This window comes from Rhipicephalus sanguineus, chromosome 11 (genome assembly GCF_013339695.2).
Source record: "Rhipicephalus sanguineus isolate Rsan-2018 chromosome 11, BIME_Rsan_1.4, whole genome shotgun sequence".
NCBI classification, from domain to species: Eukaryota; Metazoa; Arthropoda; class Arachnida; order Ixodida; family Ixodidae; genus Rhipicephalus; species Rhipicephalus sanguineus.
Genome location: NC_051186.1, coordinates 128,880,615 through 128,898,492, shown reverse-complemented (window position 1 = coordinate 128,898,492; position 17,878 = coordinate 128,880,615). Strand labels below are relative to the sequence as shown.

The 17,878-nt window shown below is 47.1% G+C and overlaps 1 protein-coding gene across 1 annotated transcript in view; it reads right to left on the bottom strand.

Moving 5' to 3' along the window:
- LOC119375404 (MAM and LDL-receptor class A domain-containing protein 1) overlaps window positions 1-17,878 on the bottom strand; it is a 102,757-nt gene that overhangs the window by 5,181 nt on the left and 79,698 nt on the right. The window contains exons 2-8 of the mRNA XM_037645584.2: window positions 16,605-16,821; window positions 15,754-15,884; window positions 14,669-14,797; window positions 11,479-11,667; window positions 11,196-11,317; window positions 9,819-10,095; window positions 871-918 (exon numbers count right to left, since the gene is read on the bottom strand). Of these exons, the coding sequence (XP_037501512.2) occupies window positions 871-918; window positions 9,819-10,095; window positions 11,196-11,317; window positions 11,479-11,667; window positions 14,669-14,797; window positions 15,754-15,884; window positions 16,605-16,821 (1,113 nt within the window). The remainder of the gene's footprint in view (window positions 1-870; window positions 919-9,818; window positions 10,096-11,195; window positions 11,318-11,478; window positions 11,668-14,668; window positions 14,798-15,753; window positions 15,885-16,604; window positions 16,822-17,878) is intronic.

Here is a 17,878-nt window from a genome sequence, read left to right as displayed (position 1 = left end):
TGTTTATTTGGCCGAACTTGTGGCCGGGAAAATGAGAACTAGAACTACAGCAATACACGCTGTACAATGATAGCGGCGAACAGGGCGTCGTCCGTCGATCAACTGACAAGCAGTCAAGCGCGTCGGCTTTTATACAGGCGCTATCGAACTTTGCAGCGATATCGCTGATGGCGGCGTTATCTCTCGACAAAGCTGGAACATTCTCGTGCGGCGCGCAATCTTAACAGATTGTTCCAAAACAATCGCGAAGCTTCCTACACATCACGGCGAGGCCTGCGCAGCGCGTTGCCCACAGTCTTTGTAGGTGAAGCTTACACTCATGAAATATAAGACTCGCGGCAATATGTTGGCAGACGTGATCGTGAACGCCCAGTGTATGCATTGCGCTCGTTAGCTCAAAATTGTCAAACATGGTGAGGGGCCCTTTAAGGGCTCGTTTTTCTTTTTTAGACACGATATTAATGAGAACTAACAGACAATAAAAATAAAGCCAAGGAAAGTATAGAGGATATTATTTGTAATAATTAGGATACAAGTGTGAAGAAAGTAAAGTGGACGAAAAGATAACTTGCCGCCGGCAGGGACCGAACCTGCGACCTTCGAATAACGCGTCCAATGCTCTACCACTGAGCTACGTCAGCGGTCGGCGGCAAGCTATCTTTTCGCCCACTTTAATTTCTTCACACTTATATCCTAATTACTACAAATAATCCCTATACTTTCCTTGGCGTTATTGTGTGTTAGTTCTCATTACACTAGATAGTCATCCGACTAGACCTGTTGCATAGTATTCGCATCCATCACGCAAGCTATCATAAGGACACCGAAATTAACGTTCATCGCGTATCGGCACACTTAAACTGTACTTACCGTTGCTGCTGTCTGTAGGATATTCTCTGGTTTCGTTTTCCGGTACGCCTAGAGAAGAAAAGACGGCGAAGAGATTAGAACGTTTTTGTTTTCGCTCTCACGGTGCGGCTGATATCGTCAGTGACATCAGCAGAGGCCGGAGAAAACATGGGAAGGAAGAGAACAACCCACTCATGATGGCCAGTGCAAAAAAAAAAACAAAAAAACACAGGACTAGATGAATGTACAGGCTTCTCTACTCTTAAGGTGAACACGGCACGACGTGGCTACGCTGTGCCGTGTTCTGTGCCAGTGAATTCGGCGCAGCTGCGCATCGAACCGAAGCGGCGCACGCCCCCATGGACGCGACGCTCTTGCTGTATTTCACAGCAAAGCAAGAGCGGCGCGCTCCAGCGCTGTGGCACACGACGCGAAGCACCCTGTGAGCCTGCGCCGCTTCGTACGATGCAGCGGCGCTACGTGGAGTGCGGCCACGCTGAGCCGTGTTCAACCTAAGAGTGGATGAGCCTGTACACGACACAGGCGCTGCTTGAATTCCTAGTCCTGTGTCTTGTTTGCGCTGGCCGTCATGGGTATATTCTAACTCGCCCAATTTCTTACCTCATTAAAGGAAAAGACCATATATCCGTTGCACCATATCATATGGTGCAGCGATGTCTCTTGTGCGGAAAAAATAAATAGCTTTAAAAAACACATCTGTGCGAAAAAACGATAGATGGGACACTGATGCACGTATCGCCAGCTGGGTGAATCTTGGTGGTACGCTTTTAACACGAAAATGTTTGATGCTGGGGTCCACCACGGCTCCACTGACGTATTTCCGTCACGGATATGACGTTGTAAAATATAAAGACTAACAGTGGGCAAAGAAAAAAACCAGAAGAAAAAGTCTCATCACCGGGAGTCGAATTTACGACCCGTCGATCCGCAGCGCGCGGCGAGAAACGATTCGGCGACAGACGGCACGTTCTTTGCCATGCTAACGGCGAGCTATTTGCATATACCATTTGCCGGTGACTGTACTCAGAGATCTGTGTTACAGCGTGTTTTCGTTATCACTAGCGAGATGGCGCGAAGAGCTTGAAGAGCGCGCTTGAAAGGTCGTCGCCGTTGCGACGAGCGCCCGCGTCTACAGGGCGTGGTCGCTCGTGCGTGCACTTATCTCGTGATCGCGGTAGGTTTGTACGTCTCGCGTTGAGAGCACGAAGATCACTTGGCTCACTGCTGTGGCCGCTCTTGCGAAAGGAGCGCGGCGCTCACGCAGAAATAAGTTACAAATGTGACAGTTAGTTCGCTCTCATCCTGTGTATGTTCGTTCCGTGCGTCCTTTCTGCTTGAGCAGCGCGTTGCAAATTTCGAGCTGCTTGCCGTTCTTCGCGTGACATCACAATTTGTTGCTCTTGCATTCATTCCTTCGCCCTTGGGGCGAAAGAATGCGCAACAAACGCTCAACTACGTCTGTGAAGACACGTTTCACTTTCGTGTTATACCGATTCCTATGACAGAGGGATCAGCCATGTTTTTTTTTTAGCGTCATGTGTTATCTTCCTTCACATTTTGTTTCTGCGTTTTGAAGGTGTCGCTTTTTTTTCATTTTCTTTTTCGCTTCGCACACAATTCCTGGTTAGTGGTATGACCTTAATGAAAACCAGCAGATGAAGTGTAATCCGAAGGTTGCAGGTTCGGTACCAGCCGGCGACAAGTTGTCTTTTCGTCCACTTTACTATCTTCCCACCTGTATCACAATTAGCCTACTACAATACACTTAAAACGGTACAATTAACGTCCGCTATAGCTTCTTCGGCTTCATTATCTGTTGGTTTGCATTAAGGTTGTGTCAAAGAAACGAGCCCTCAATATTTCTTTCCTTCAATAGTAAGTTGTATATACATAGCCATCGTCCATTAGATTGCGTCTTGTCAATTGAGCTAACTTTCGGGTTGTAACGGCTTGTCACAAAGTTTACTACCCTGTTAGTAAGTGCAGTTAGTAACGGCAAGGGTGGTAACTGTTTCTACCTTTGCCGTTACTAACAGCAACTAGTAACTGTTACTACCCTAGCCGTTACTAACCGCAAATAGTAAAATAAAGGTTGTAAATAGAGGTAGTAACCGACACTAACGTGTTCATTTTGCCATAGGTAATAGCGGTCAAGGAAGGAAGGAATAGGAGCGAATGGAAAGTCAGGTATGTTAACCAGTCTAGAACGACCGGTATGCTACCCTACACTGGGGGAAGGGATGGGGGAGCGGTCAAATTTTCATAAGGTCATATTAAGACATCAACTTCGGGAGAGTCATGAACGAGGAGAATATACAGACGTAGGTACAAGTTCACTACGCGACAGTACCTCATAAGCGACTCCAGGAGTATTTATAGTCCCTACCTTGGAGATGCATGTGTGGTACTGGTGAACACCTGTGTTTCAGGATGAATTATCAAAAATGGGGACCTAGAGTACTATACCCTACTACATAGTTATATGTGTTTGGGGGCGTAGCACAACACTCTTAATCAACCGAAGTAAAAAAAAAATCATAAAAAACCATACACTATGTCTATTTGTTATAAAACTGCCACAAGAAAGCATTATGTACAGCGGCCGAGAAAAGATACTAAACTCACCAGCATAGCCTCAGTGCATTTGAATGGATCCCTGTGCTAGTACGTAGGTAGTAAACAGCTAATAGTAATCATTTCTTTGGTTTAACGTGCCAAAACTACAATATAATTATAAGACATGCCATCGTGAGGGCCTATGAATTAACCAACTGGGGCTCTCTCACATCCTCCTGTCATGATGGTTTGTTGGAAGTTATATTGGCCTCGAGGAGTTACGGAGTCGCCCTCTAACGGACGCGCCTCGATTGCGTGCTAGGCAGGATACCGCCGGCGCGCTCCCCATAGGTTTTGCTGTCGGCGCTCTACAAAAACACCTCGCGGAAGCCCTCCAGGGCATTTCTGTAAGTACTTTCGAAATGAACTGTGCTCTTTACTGTCAAAATAATCATTTTCGACGAACTGAAAGCACAAGATAGTCTACAGTCGCTGTCTCTTTGCAGAAAACCGAGCACCCGCTTCACGGTGTCACCGCGTTGGAGACCCCTGAACCGGCTTCTTGCGTGAAAGGTAGTCACTCGCTGAGTGCAAACTATGTGAAATATCTCGTTAGAGTAGACTGTCTGTATAACCAAACGGAGCGTACCAGAAAGAAGCCTCAAGCCAGCGATCGCACGGGTTCGCGACGACTGACGGTGCCTCTGCATGTATGAGCGTCTGCATGTATGTTCGTACTGATGGTTTCCCTTTTGCTACGAGCGCGTTTTGGCACCGCGCTGTGAACTTTAGGCCGGAAAATATGAGAATTTGTGAGTAAACAAACAACTACTGTTGCGCGGACGCTATCAGAGCAGTTCAAAAACAATTTCCTTACAACTGCGGCTTCGGAGCGCATGGCAACTTTGTGATCTGCCGTCCCGACGATTCAGTGTTTTTTTTTTCTTTTTCGGTCTAAATTCGGTACGTTTCAATGTCATTTGACAAGTTGTCTCGCACTGCGTATTGATCGGTCTTCTCAGCGGGCAAATGCCGCTGCTTTTGTTTCTTTATTCAGCGCATTCGTTTCGTTTTGTGCTCACACAAAACGTGAGCAAATGCGACGCCTTTTTTTAATGCTCCTTAATTATCGTTCCGTTTGCATTCCAGTGAACTTGCCGCTCTCTGTCATCAACAAATTCATAGACCAAAGCTTCACCACTTCGAGACTGCTGGTAGAAGGAGAACCAGTCTACGAGACCGAGCATGTAGTAGCATGCGACGCCTAGGAAAAGAAAGAAAATACAGTAACGTTTGCCGGACTTGTTCTGCAAACGTCGGCTGTGAACTAGGACCCACATGAACTTGAAATAGCGGTGAATAAAATAGAAGGTATTGCAGCAACCAGCAGCCGCAAAACAGGATAGTGATTATTTGGCCAGTACCCCAGCAATTTTGGCAGCAGTGTCGTGTCTAACGCCGACAGGGTGGCATCTTTCCCACGTAAATAAATGAGGCTCCAAGAAAATGCATGGGGTTGGCCGGTGGGCCGATCATGGAGGCAATGCAAAATTTATGTAGCTTATGAAGCAGTGCATGCCTCATCAAATGGGAAGGTTGCCCGTCGGCGTCCCGCGTCGGTGGCGTCAACACGAGTGATGCAAAAAATAATCGTCACGTGAGATGTCACCATATGACGTCATCATGACGTCACAGATCGCCAAAATATGTAGCGTCATTATGACGTCACATAATGTGACGTCACATGATGACGTATTCACACGTCATGGTCGCTTTGCATTGCGTCCGTGATCGGTCACGGAGGCCGTGCAAAACCGCGTTAGCTGCAGAACACTTTTGGAGGGGGGCGCGGGAGAATCAGTACATCGACTGACAAGAAGAAGATGGCTTTCGCCTTCTAGTCATCTTTAACGAATGCATAAGGGACCCTGTGCGTTTTTTAATTCAACGTATCTAAACAATAACTTGCGCATCTGCAGCCGATTTTGTGGACGCTGAGCACGAGGCCGACGATCAAGAGGTCGCACGGGATGGTCCTGAGATGGCATCGCACGTGGTAAAAGGTAGCGCCTTTACCATCCTGTGGCAGATAAGCATCATTTGCCGGCGGGAAGCGTGCTCGAGCCATCGTTTCAGTGCGCGCTGTCTGCTACTCACCGAACATCGCAGGCCCGACGCAGTAACAAAAGTCTTCGTCGCGGAAGTGCTTGTTGCACACAAGACTCGCAGCGGATGGCTACTTGCCGGTTCTTAGCTTTACAACCCATGCTTCACGCTGTTTCTTGTCCCGCGGTTACCAGTGCAGGCTGACACTGGGCTCCTTTGCGTAAGCGTGGCACTGCGGCACCGAGCGGTAGAGCCCTATGTTCGTCGCCTTCGGAGGCAGCCACTCTATTACAATGGTTTCAGTTGAGTAGAAAATGAGAGAAAACTTCCGAATTTGAACAGACCGCAGCGCATGTGGAACTTGAAACTCGTTTTCAAAGCACGCGGCAGTGCGCCACAAGCAGCCGACGCGGCCGCTGAGACCACGTCATCCTGCCAAGCACGTCACGCCGACGGTGGCGCCGGCGTTTCCAGTGGTGGGCCTCGAGGCCAATTGTGTACAAAAAACCGTATAGCACTTGCATATACTTCAATAACTTTTGCCCCTCCGTTTTCACAATAGCAGAATGATGCTGTGAAATAGCGGTTGCGTAATTTTAAACAGAAAATTTCATCCATTGATATTTTCTTTGCCACTTTCCGATTAAAGTTGATATGGCGAGACGATTCCAGTTATAAATAATACAATAGGTACTAACTACAATTTTAGATTAAGGAGTTAACGGCCGGGCAGCAAGAAAGTAGTAAAGGTCCAAGAAAGTTAGCAACGACTGCAGTTACTACATATATGCTTCCAGTTACTAAGTGTCTACTAACGTAGGTAGTAAACAGGTTGCAAAAGGTTAGTAATTGTCCAAGAAAGTTAGTAACCACTGCAGTTCGCCCCGCCACGGTGGTCAAGTGGTTATGGCGCTCGACTGCTCTAGTGACTCTAGACTGCTCACCCGAAGGTCGCGGGATCGAATCCCGGCCGCGGCGGCTGCATTTTCGATGGAGGCGAAAATGATTGAGGCCCGTTTACTTAGATTAGGTGCGCGTTAAAGAACCCCAGGTAGTCGAAATTTCCGGAGCCCTCCACTACGGGGTCTCTCATAATCATGTCGTGGTTTTGGGACGTTAAACCCCAGATATTATTATTAACCGCTGCAGTTACTGCCTACGTGCTTGCAGCTACTACCTTTTTACTAACTTTTTTTAAGAGTGTACAGTTGGCGCTGCACTTTTCTATCTATGTGTTTTCCTGTCAAAGGAAAAAAAAATCAGTTTGCGAGTATGCGCTTGTCCTCGTATGTTCCTTTCCCCGCATTCCTTTCCTTTATCCCTTTCCTTCTTTTTTTTATACCTAACCTTCTCTAAACCTGACACCTTCTGGGGCTTCCCGATGCTGCGCGGAAAAACGCCTCGCTTCGCCGCAAAATCTAAAAAATCTGCGCACGCCACTAAAGCCGGAACAACGAATCGCGTGCGGAAGTGTATTGCTCGGGAAAATTGCGAGGATTCTCCACTCCTTCCAGAGCCTGCAGCTGTCAGCATTCGTTAGGCGCATTGAATTTCAGGAGGCGCACGCGACGGTGTTTCGCCGCTCTCAAAATGAATACGACACGCAGGCTCCTTACAGATATCTATTGTTGTTTGAGAGCTAAAATTTCGAAGACACGTGGCGAATCGATTCGAATGCCGTGTTCTTGTTATTGTACACCTTCGGGAAGTAATTCTTTATATCGCGTGATTCTGAGAATTGATTTAGAGCGGGCACGCCTCTGATGTTCCCTCTAAGTGCTTTTTTTTTTCTTTACGCTCGTTGTGGTAGCAATTACACGAAGATTTGACGCGCCTTCGGGACGTTGGCGGTGCCGCAGTCGTGTTGGCTTGGCATCCACAGCGCATGCGCGGCTTGGTTTGTATGGTTGTATACGACTTTATTTATTTATTTAATTATTTATTTATTTATTGAAAAATACCTTACAGGCCGGAAAGCATTGAGTAAGGGGGGGGGGGTACAATGAAATAACGAGTACAGGTGTAAGAAACAGGGTTACAATGCAAGTGAATAATAACAAGCAAGAAAAATACGACGCAACGAAAGTAAGAATACAGTACATTAGCGCATCCAAACAGATTACAGCACTTTATGTGTATAAAGCCCTTGTTTAAAAGGTCTCCACAGACAGGCAGTGTGTTTGGCTGCAGAAAGAAAAAAAGAGAAAGAAGAAAAAAGAAACGATGAAATCAAGCGCATGCACTAATACGCTCTGCACAATCTGCTCTGCCGCGGCGTCGATCATCTGTAGCCGCGGCGTTCACTGCTGACGTAAGGGTTGCGCGCGTACACATTACACATATTTCCCTTACTCAGCGGAACGGATACAAAACATCGTGGGAGGCGGTACTCTCCGAAGAGAGTATAGTGACCTCAAAAAGAGAGTTAAAATGTACCTTTAATCATATATATGCGAGAAGCCAAGACTCACCAAACAGAATAACAGTATTCTTTTCTACTCTTTTTTTTTCCGTAGAGTGCAGGGCGACATCTTCACTGCCAGAATATTCTACATTACTCTACGATGTGTAACCTTTTGGCACACGGCGTCCTCATTTGAAGAAGCGACTTGCTGTTGTTATCTTAAATACTGGAAAGCGCGGATTCGACACCGGACAAAGACAGATAATTTTTGGGGTTCAACGTCCCAAAAGCACAATATGATTATGAGAGACGCCGTAGCGGAGGGCTCCGGAAATTTCCACCACCTGGGGTTCCCAATTTGCAACTAAATCTAAGTACACGGGCCTCTAGCACTTTCGCCTCCATCGAAAATGCGGCCGTCGCGGCCGGGAGTCGATCCCACGACCTACGGGTCAGCAGTCGAGCACCATAACCACTAGACCACCGTTGCGGTTGGACAAAGAAAGAACACAGGTGCACAGGACAAGCGCTTGTCCTGTGCATCTGTGCTCTTTCTTTGTCCTGTGTCGAATCCCCGCTATCCAGTACTTAGGATTATGAACGAACTAGCAGCAACGAATTTTGTTTTGCTTTTGCCATTTCTGCGCACTATTGGCAAGGAAGATGCAGCGAACACTGAGTTAGTTGTGAAATAAACCTTCCTGTTTGTTAAATTTTTTTTTCATCACTTCTGGTTGAAATCTTTCGCGACACACGATTGCTATGGCGAAAGCAGCAGCGTGTTTAACGAGTCGTTGGACGTAGGGCATTTCGGCAGGAAATTCGAAATATTTTTTTACCGCTTTAAGAATGCTCGCTGCCAGCAGATAACTATCGCACGTAATTTGATTGGGTCGTTCAATTCCGTTTATGAATAAATATAACATGGCTGGATGTATAATAATTAGACAATTATTTACGCTGTATTTACAATACATTGCTGTAAAAAAATCATGCGTGGCTCAGTTAACAGACTTAACGTGGTAAAGACCAAGAGACAGGACAGCGGAGCTGAGGGAAAGCCTCGGCGATTGAGTGTAAAGTAATGCAAAGCTAGGCAATGTGGAGCATGGTTTAGCAAGGTTTAAAGGAGTTAAGCATTGCCATGCACCACCTCAACTCCCGCTATCCTAAAGCTTTGCATTGCTATTATTAGGCTATCTCTATTACTTAGCCATGTTTTGGCTTTCCATTTCCGATCCCGTTCACTAGCTGCTTCAACTATCTGCACTTCTCCTCCTCTTCCGCCGCCTCCCCCTGCTCTCGACCTCTCCCTTGCCTTGCATCTCTCTGCTTAGCATCTCTCTCTGCATCTCTCCCTTTCGCACGTTCTCTCCCACGTCCCCTCTGACCTCCTCTTCCTCCTCCACTCACTCTCCCGGCGGCGGCGGCGGACAACTACGCAACCAAAATCGGCTGTTGTTGCGATCTCTTCACAGCTTTGGCTGTAATACACTAACTTATTTCTGCACTAAATTAAATCAACCATGGCATGGTTAAAATTGCTAAGCACAACGGACTTGCACGAGTGGCTGTAGACCAATAATGATGCCGTATACCGAACAAGACTGTCACTCTGCTCCGTGACGTTGTGTGTGTCCCCCTCCTTTTCTCTATTTTTTTGCCCGTCTTTCAATCCCCCGGCTCTTTCCTCTCTGCAGGGTGGCATACCGCTTATCCTATGCTGGTTAACATCCCTGCCTTAGCTCTTCGTCCTGCTTTCCTTTTTGCACTTACTTTAAATTAGGTCTCCAGAACCTTGGCATCAAATTATGTAAATTTCACGCACGTATCAACAGTCGATCGTAATGTGTGTCACGAAGGGATAGAGAACCTGACTCACCGATGCCGAAGCACTCCGGTCCCAGCGTCAGGTCGTCGACAGCGATGCAGCCCCATCGACGCACCGCCGACTGGGCGACCAGCTGCATGGTGAACGGGTGCCGCAGGGCGGGCAGCGCGCGCACCACCCGCGTCCAGGTGCCGGCCGCGTCGTCCTTGATCGAGGCCGACCACAGCTCGTGGCGCAGGCCGCTTGCGTGGCGAGGGTCCCGCTCCACAGCGTACAGCGTCAGGCCGTAGGGACGCAGCGTGCGATCCGCGTAGTGGTGAAGACGAACCTGCGAAGATAAGTCGGTTGCGTGTACGACGAGGTGCGACGCATTCACTAGTGGGTTGCAAAGCCAATCATTTACTTTCCCAAACTGAACGAAAAATACACCGAGTATGAAAAATTCTGGATGCGTCCTTAATTTTTGACTTTGGTGTCTGGTAATGGTACTCGCACGTCCTTGTTCCCGTGCCCTGTTATACTCCTTTGCACAATCTCCGAAATCGGCCCTCCTTTGACCAAGCGACTGTGTCATCGGACGTCATAGCTGACGTCATCGTTTGGTCGTATCACATTTGGCACCATTCGTGTTCACAACGACGCCGCATTTTTTTACTCATGAGGCGCATACGCCTTTCGCCTGAATGATGAGCTTGTACTGAAAAAAAAAAAAAAGCTAGCGTGAACAAAAATCTCAATAAGATGGCCTAGATGTAAGTAAGCGGTTCAAAACACGCATCGTATGAAACACTTCGAACATCAAGCATTTTCACATGGACGTAAAAAATACAACTGCCAAAAGAGGTTGCATGATGCTTAAGAGAACGTAAAGTCATGTTCTCGCTGGCACGAACTATAAGTACCCAGCTGCAAGTCACAATAATTCTGAGAAATTCGGACACAGAAAGCATTACGAAGTGATATCAATACTGTACAATAATGTACCTTTCTCGTGTGCTTCTTACGTAGGGCTTAAACTATTCCTATTCTCCTTGTTTTTTTCCCCTCTGCATTTGTTTTAGTGTAAGATAGAAAACCACATCCCCGTGTGGTCGCCCTTCTTATCTCTCCTATTGCTCATATCTTCCCCCTCTCTCTCTCACGCGCGTTTCTATCGCACCTGGTTGAGATTACTAATTATTCGTCACGAAGGTGCTGCGTTCGACATTACCTACTCGCATACGTAGTACGTTTACGACAGGGCAACACGGTTTGCAGCTGACAAACCGGCTAGAGCGTTCAGACAAATTGAGTCTGAAAGGGCGCATTACCAGTTGAAACTACCGTACCTTTTCTTTTTCTCTTTGGTGTGCGGTATAAACATGATAAAGCCGTCCAGCCAATGACAGCGTCATGCTACCGATCGCGCGTTTTTAATTGGGTGCTTACGTGGCAGGAATTGAAGTACGCCGAAGTGTGGTTCATGTGGTAGTAGGGCAGCTTCGGGAATTCCGGGCTCTCCAGGACGGCTGCGTGGCCAAATGCCTTCCCCGTGGCGCAAACGTAGTGTCCTGCACGAGGCACAAGAACAAGGTTGCCTCCGACTGTTGCTCTATGCAACGCTGCCACAGAGGCGGAAATAAAGAAGTTGGCTAGAATTAGAGTAGTCTTTTCCTTCGCATGTCATTTCGATCTTGGTCCTTGAGTTAAGCGCCGATGATCGTTTGCTTACCTTTGGAACTGTCTGTGCTGTGGTCGTGGGCGGGCGCGTACTTGGATGTTGCATTGGCGGCCGCTACGCGGCGCCACTCGCCGCTGCCGGAACGAAGCTTGTTCCGCCAGCCGCATATAGTTGGGTCGCTGCTGTCCGTTTCTCCGTCGAGCTCTTCGAAGGAACACCGAGCGCCCCTCGGTACTTGTTCTGCGATACAAGTGGCATGTGTTATTAATAAACGTTAAACACGACATCACTGAGGAGTACTGAGCTCGTGAGATTTACACAGCGTCAGTAGACAGTTTTATTTGGGCTCTGCGGACACAGGCATCCATTGGAAACTGCTGACGGCCTGCGTCTGCACAGCTTCTGCGGACGCTCAACTAAAGTTTTCTAGTAGCAACTTTTAATGTTGCGTAAATGCGTACGTTGCGTCCGTAGAACGCCGCCTTTCGCATAGTGCGCATGCGTAGAAGTTCTGCGCACGCGCTCTATGCGAAACGTGGCGCACTAAACATTGTTACGGAAGCAACGTATGCCGTACTAAAATTCCCTATTAGAGAGTTTTAGTGTCGGGGCCCCAAAGCGGCTTGGGTACGCAAGCCCCTGCGTTCCTTTGTATTCTCTTTGGGTGCGGCTGGGAGTACAAAGGAACGCAAGAGCGTGCGTACGCAAGACGCTTGGAGTTCCCGGTACTAAAGCTCTCTCTTAAAGCGCTGACGGATAGAAATGATTCGCGCTCGCATGTGTTATTCGTCTTCCGGGTATTCTGTTTGCGTATGTACGTACGTGCAGCGTAATAATTTTCCCCAATTTGAAAAGTTTCACGAAGATATGAAGGGTATGCCGCCTACATTTAGATACCGTGTATGCCCTATATGGTGTAACCAGATGTTATTTATAGTTTTTACGTTAGCTAGTATAAAAGTCTATTTACACTACACATTTACACGTAGACCATATGAGTATGACGCAGTGTACATTAAAAGAAGGAAATAAGCCTGGGTATCACTGCCACTGAGATGTGCCCATGCTCTGTATTTATTGTCTATTTAAGGGGGAGTAGCAGCGATGAAAAGGAAGGGAGAAAGTGTCCACGTGATAGTTGCAGTAACTGTAGAGCTTGAAAAGAAATCATTACTGAGTACTTGTAAGCGAAAAATGTTTTTCAATTGTAAAGGGGGGGGGGGGGGTGAGGTACGATTGCCCTTTATGTATGTTCGTGCGTGCGTTTGTATGTGAGCTCCTCATATACACATATGCGTAAAATCTTTGGTGAGAGAAGAGTGTTGAACTACTCTCTCTCCCCCTTGTTCCCATGTTCTCTGGCAACGCCAACGCGTGAAGGTGTAACTTTTTCGGTTGGGAGGACATGACAAAGTTGGCTTCTCCGCTATTACATACATTGTGCGGCGAAGCCCACCTTAGCCTCCCTTGTTACATGGATATGATTTCCTATACAGCGGAGCTGTTTAGGACAAATAATAAATCTGTCGTATCGAGACGCTTCAACAAATGCCGCTCACACAAAAGCGATAAGTCTAAAAGAAGCCTCTATCGCGATAGTCGGTACATATTCTTAAGCACTACGTTTGTGCAGAGCAAACACACGAAGACAAGAAGGGTAAAAATACAGGACTTAGACTGGCGCTGTCCACGTAGTTTTTGTGTGTGTGTTCCTTCACGCCTCCGTTTATTTGCACCGAATAAACATAATATATATATGAGATATCTGTTACTGGTGCAGATTTATTGTTCTGTTCGCTTCGAGCTTCCACTCTTTCTTTCTTTCAAGCTTACCGCCTTGCGACAAACTTTCTGTTCACTTTCAAACGTGAAGTTAAAGTTCTGCCTCAGAGTGCCATTATTATTTAACTTTGGCCCTCTGTTGCGATAAATTTTATATAAATCAGTCGATTAGGTTTCTCCCAAATTCATTACTGCGTTTTACGTGTACTTGAGTAGGTAAATCGAACAATTGATTGATTGATTGATTGATTGATTGATTGATTGATTGATTGATTGATTGATTGATTGATTGATTGATTGATTGATTGATTGATTGATCCTTTCTTGCGCCCAGAAGAGGGAAACTGATCTGGAGTTCGGTTACGCTGTTTGACCGCTAGCTAAAGTTTCCTCTTCAGCTCGAAAAAAAAATTAGTTTCACCACTATGAAAGCGATTAAGTTGACTTGACCCATTAAGATCCGGTCTGCTTCTCAGCACGGGTCGAGGAGGGGAGACTTAAGGAACAATAAAATACTGACGAATGAGATGGAGGTGATGATAGGAGGCTAGCGAACGCAAATAGCTGAGGCTTGCTGGATCCTGCGGTTCCAAGCCCGTCTCGCTCGGTGGCCGCAAAGCTGCTGACAACACCGCCAAGCGACCGCGCACCGCTCGTTTGGAGGGCTCCCAAGATCGGAGTGCGCGACAAGGCGACGATTGTGTCGAGGCCGCTCCGTGGAGAACCGCCAGTGATCGCCTTTGTCGAGCGTATCGAGAACGCACACGCAAAACGGGGCATGCCGACGAAGCAAGAAGTGAAATGCGTGATAGTGCAAGTTTCCTCTGCTGTGAGGGTACGTCAAAGTTGGCGTTGCCACTGTTGCATACATTATGCGGAGAAGCCCTCATTCGTCTCTTACTTCTTTCTTCTTCTTTTTTTTACGTGAGTACATGGGTATGACTTCCAGTACAGCAGTGTTTTGAATAACGAATTTATGAAACAAGTTATTTAAGGAACAATGCAGATTTACGGAATAGATTTTCCCGAACCAAACTATATCAAACCAAACCAGTCGTATCAAAAACAGCTCTCGTCGAAACACGCACCCCTATTGCTCCTGTTGCAATAGGTGCAAGTTAAAAGCCTTTGTCGCTGCACACATTTAACACTAGAGGGTGTAAATATTATGTTTGGTAAAGGTATAAAGTTGCCTCATTGGGAGTGTTCTTTTGCTCCGTAGGAAACATGTTCATATTATTAAGTATATGACAGCTATTATTAGCTAGATTACAGAAGTGTATATATATATATATATATATATATATATATATATATATATATATATATATATATATATATGGAGAGAGAGAAAGAGATCGACAAAACAGAGTTCATGTGCGGCTTTAAAAAAGAGTCACAGGTATGTCTTTTTTTTCCTTAGAGAGTAACAACAAAGCAAGAGCAATATTATCCTCACCACAGCCCTGTTTTTCGTCTTCTCCGTCGGCGCAGTTGACTCGCACGTCGCAAACTTCCTGGCGGTCAATGCAGGTGGAGTTGGTGCAGCGGAACTGCGTCTCTAGGCACGTTCCCACGCGCCTTGGTTCTGCGGAAAGCAACAGGAGAGAACCCAGTTATAGAACCCACTTAGAGAGGGAAAGCACGCACGCACAAATTCACACATCTCACAGTCACCATAACGAAACTGAATAAAAATAACAGCCGATAACCAACATGAGCCTATATTTGCCAGCAGCTTAACAAAATTGGCCATCATTTAGCAAATATCATGAATAGGCAAAAGTATATAGCCGTAAGTAATTTGCTACGTTATTTTTGGTACTGCTTGCGTGTTTGGTGCCACGACATTGGATGCGTAATGACGTCCTGGTACACTGCCATTGGCGCATTTCCGCTACAGCTACAGCGTCTGTGGCGTCTGCAGCGATTGTAGACAACTGCTGAGACTGTGCAACGTGACGTCACAGATCATTTGGTTCCAATAAAGCTGATCCGCCTTTTTTGGTCCCTCGGGCTGGCACGCATCTACCTGCATGAAATCCAATGTGCGGTGACGTAAGGTTACACTGGATCGGAACTTGTATAGAGTCACAGCAAGTGCTCTGTGGCAGCAGCTGCTGTTGTAGCATTTGCAGTGACTGCGGAAACGCACCAAGCCAGTGTGACGTGGCTTCGTCATAACGAATCTATCTTGGTTGTGGCACCTGCACCTCTGCTAAAGCTTCCTGTTTAATTGAACAGCGGTGCGCATGCGTACGCTACTGTATTCAAAGGTTGTCTGCGGCTGTGCCGACAGGCACGTTTGCACAAGATCGGTAAAGACGGTTTTAGCCGCCTTTTCGCGTCGAAATCTGGTCGTCGGAATGGGCCAAGCGACCGCTCCGACATGCTAAGTCAAACCATCTGTAAGGAGTATGGGGAATGACTCGTTGAAACCCCTCGGCAAGATTCATGCAAACGCGATCAGGTCGAACTGCGTCGATCAGCTCGACTTCGCAGTCGACCTCATAGCGTCGAGTCCGAGAGAAGGAAACTACTCACGTTCGACGCAGTTTTCCAGTCTGATGCCATCCAAGGCTAGGTGACCGGGCGCGGATTTCCCTGGCAGAACTTCTATGGTGACTACGAAGGGAGGCTCCTGCCTTCCAAGCGGTGCTTGGAACGTTTGCCATCTGCGATGAGAACACAAAATTACGCGAATCAATATCTACGCGACCAATCACAGCTCGCACCATGCGTATCTCGACTTCGCTTTTCGTACTCGTCCTTTTGAACGCATTCCCAGATTAATCAGACGTGTCCTCACCCCTCATCTCAAAGTAATACGTCCAGTTTTATGTCATTTTAATCAAGAAGGTATTTTTTGCCGCTCTCCGCCATGCCTTTAGGGATGCCTGTTCCATCACGGAAATGACGCCAGCAAAAGATGCCCCTGAATTAAGTGACATCACGCGTCCGCGCGTGGTGTGTCTTAGTTCACGTCCGCTTTCCACTTCTCTGTTGGTAAACTTCCCGCTAAATAATCTTAGGCAAGTCTGGTCAGAAATTATCGGCATGAAAACGTCCTACCCAGTTACGAAAAGTGGCAGGAAGAATAGGCCCAGAAAGACACGACTCGCGTCGTGCGCATCGGAGTAGTGGGCGAAATGTTTGGAGGAGCTTCGCTCAATGTAGATCCCGAGAGGTCGCTTGCGATCTGCGACCATTTCTGTCCGAAATTCCCGGGAATAATAGCGTTCCATCTGAGCAGAGAATCGAACAGAAATATCGATGCGGAGGACACGCAGTGGAAGCAGCAGTAGGATGTCGATATACTCGGTTCATTATATTGAGTATTAGCGATTATCAGTACTTGCTAAGCGTAAAAGACGCTGTCACGATCGAAAACTCACAGGCCGAGCGAGTTTCCCGGAACTTTGCGCACTTCCCAGGTGTGGTTAGGGTTAGTGAGGAGCACGGCGACGGCCCCGTCGGCCATGTTGGACGCGTGCATGTCGAAAACGAGAGTGCAGCGCTGTAGCGCCGCCTGGCGTAGCCACGGGGACGACACGTTACCCGGAGCCGCCGCTGACACTGCACCTTCCCGCACACCATAGTACAGGAAGTGACCTGTAAGTGGTCGAGGAAAGCAAGAGAGAAAGAGAGAGAAATAGACAGACAGTGAGTGAGAGATGAAGCAAAAAAGCGCGGAAAAATGCAAAGGTGGGCGAGCCTGTTAAATACGTTTTGCTAGCATCGTAGAAGAGATTATTAACGAAAGCAGTGAATGTTTTGCAAAACTGATATACACAAATTGATTGATTGATTGATTGATTGATTGATTGATTGATTGATTGATTGATTGATTGATTGATTGATTGATTGATTGATTGATTGATTGATTGATTGATTGATTGATTCTGCTCGTGTGCGTCCCACGGCGCGCTTTGCGCACGCAGTCGATTAGGCAAGAGTACGATCTGCTGCAACAATGAGGAGAGAAAGAGATAAAAATGAGGCGCGAAAAGCGAGGAGGTTAATGTAATATCAGCATCCATTTTTCTACCTTTCACTGGGTAAAGGTAAAGGGAAGACAGAAGGGCGAGAAGCGGCGAGAAATAGATGTGCAGGAATGAGAAAGGTGGCATTACTGTTCAAAGCAGGAGTGTCAAACTGTTTGAACGAGGATAGTTGGTCGGCGAAACTTCAGTTGCACCTATAGGCGTGCGAACAGAGGTAGTAGGAGGGGGGCTGCCCCTCCCCCCCCCCTGCCCCAATCATCTAACAAGTGTGAGATCGAGCTAGTTGGTATTCGATTATTAAACTGCTCAGCGCAAAAAGTAGACACAGCGTACACTCGTCTGTGGTCCTCGTCAATTCTGTGAGTGCTGCGTCTACTTTTTGCGCTGAGCAGTGTAACATCTCACAAGGGCGCCATGTCTACCCCAAAGCTTTACTCAGTCAAACCTGCCCCGCCATTGTTTAAATTCCAGGGTTATGGCTCCGAAGGTTTTTGACTGTAGTGGAGGCCAAGGACCACTCATGTTGCATTCCAAGAACTGTTTACTCCTCACTTTCACCCCCAAAAAGCCGGACACCAAAGGCAGGCCGTTGTGCGCTGGAATGATATCAGCCGCGCGGTGACAACGCAACGAAATGCATTAGAGACATATGTCTATAATTTTTT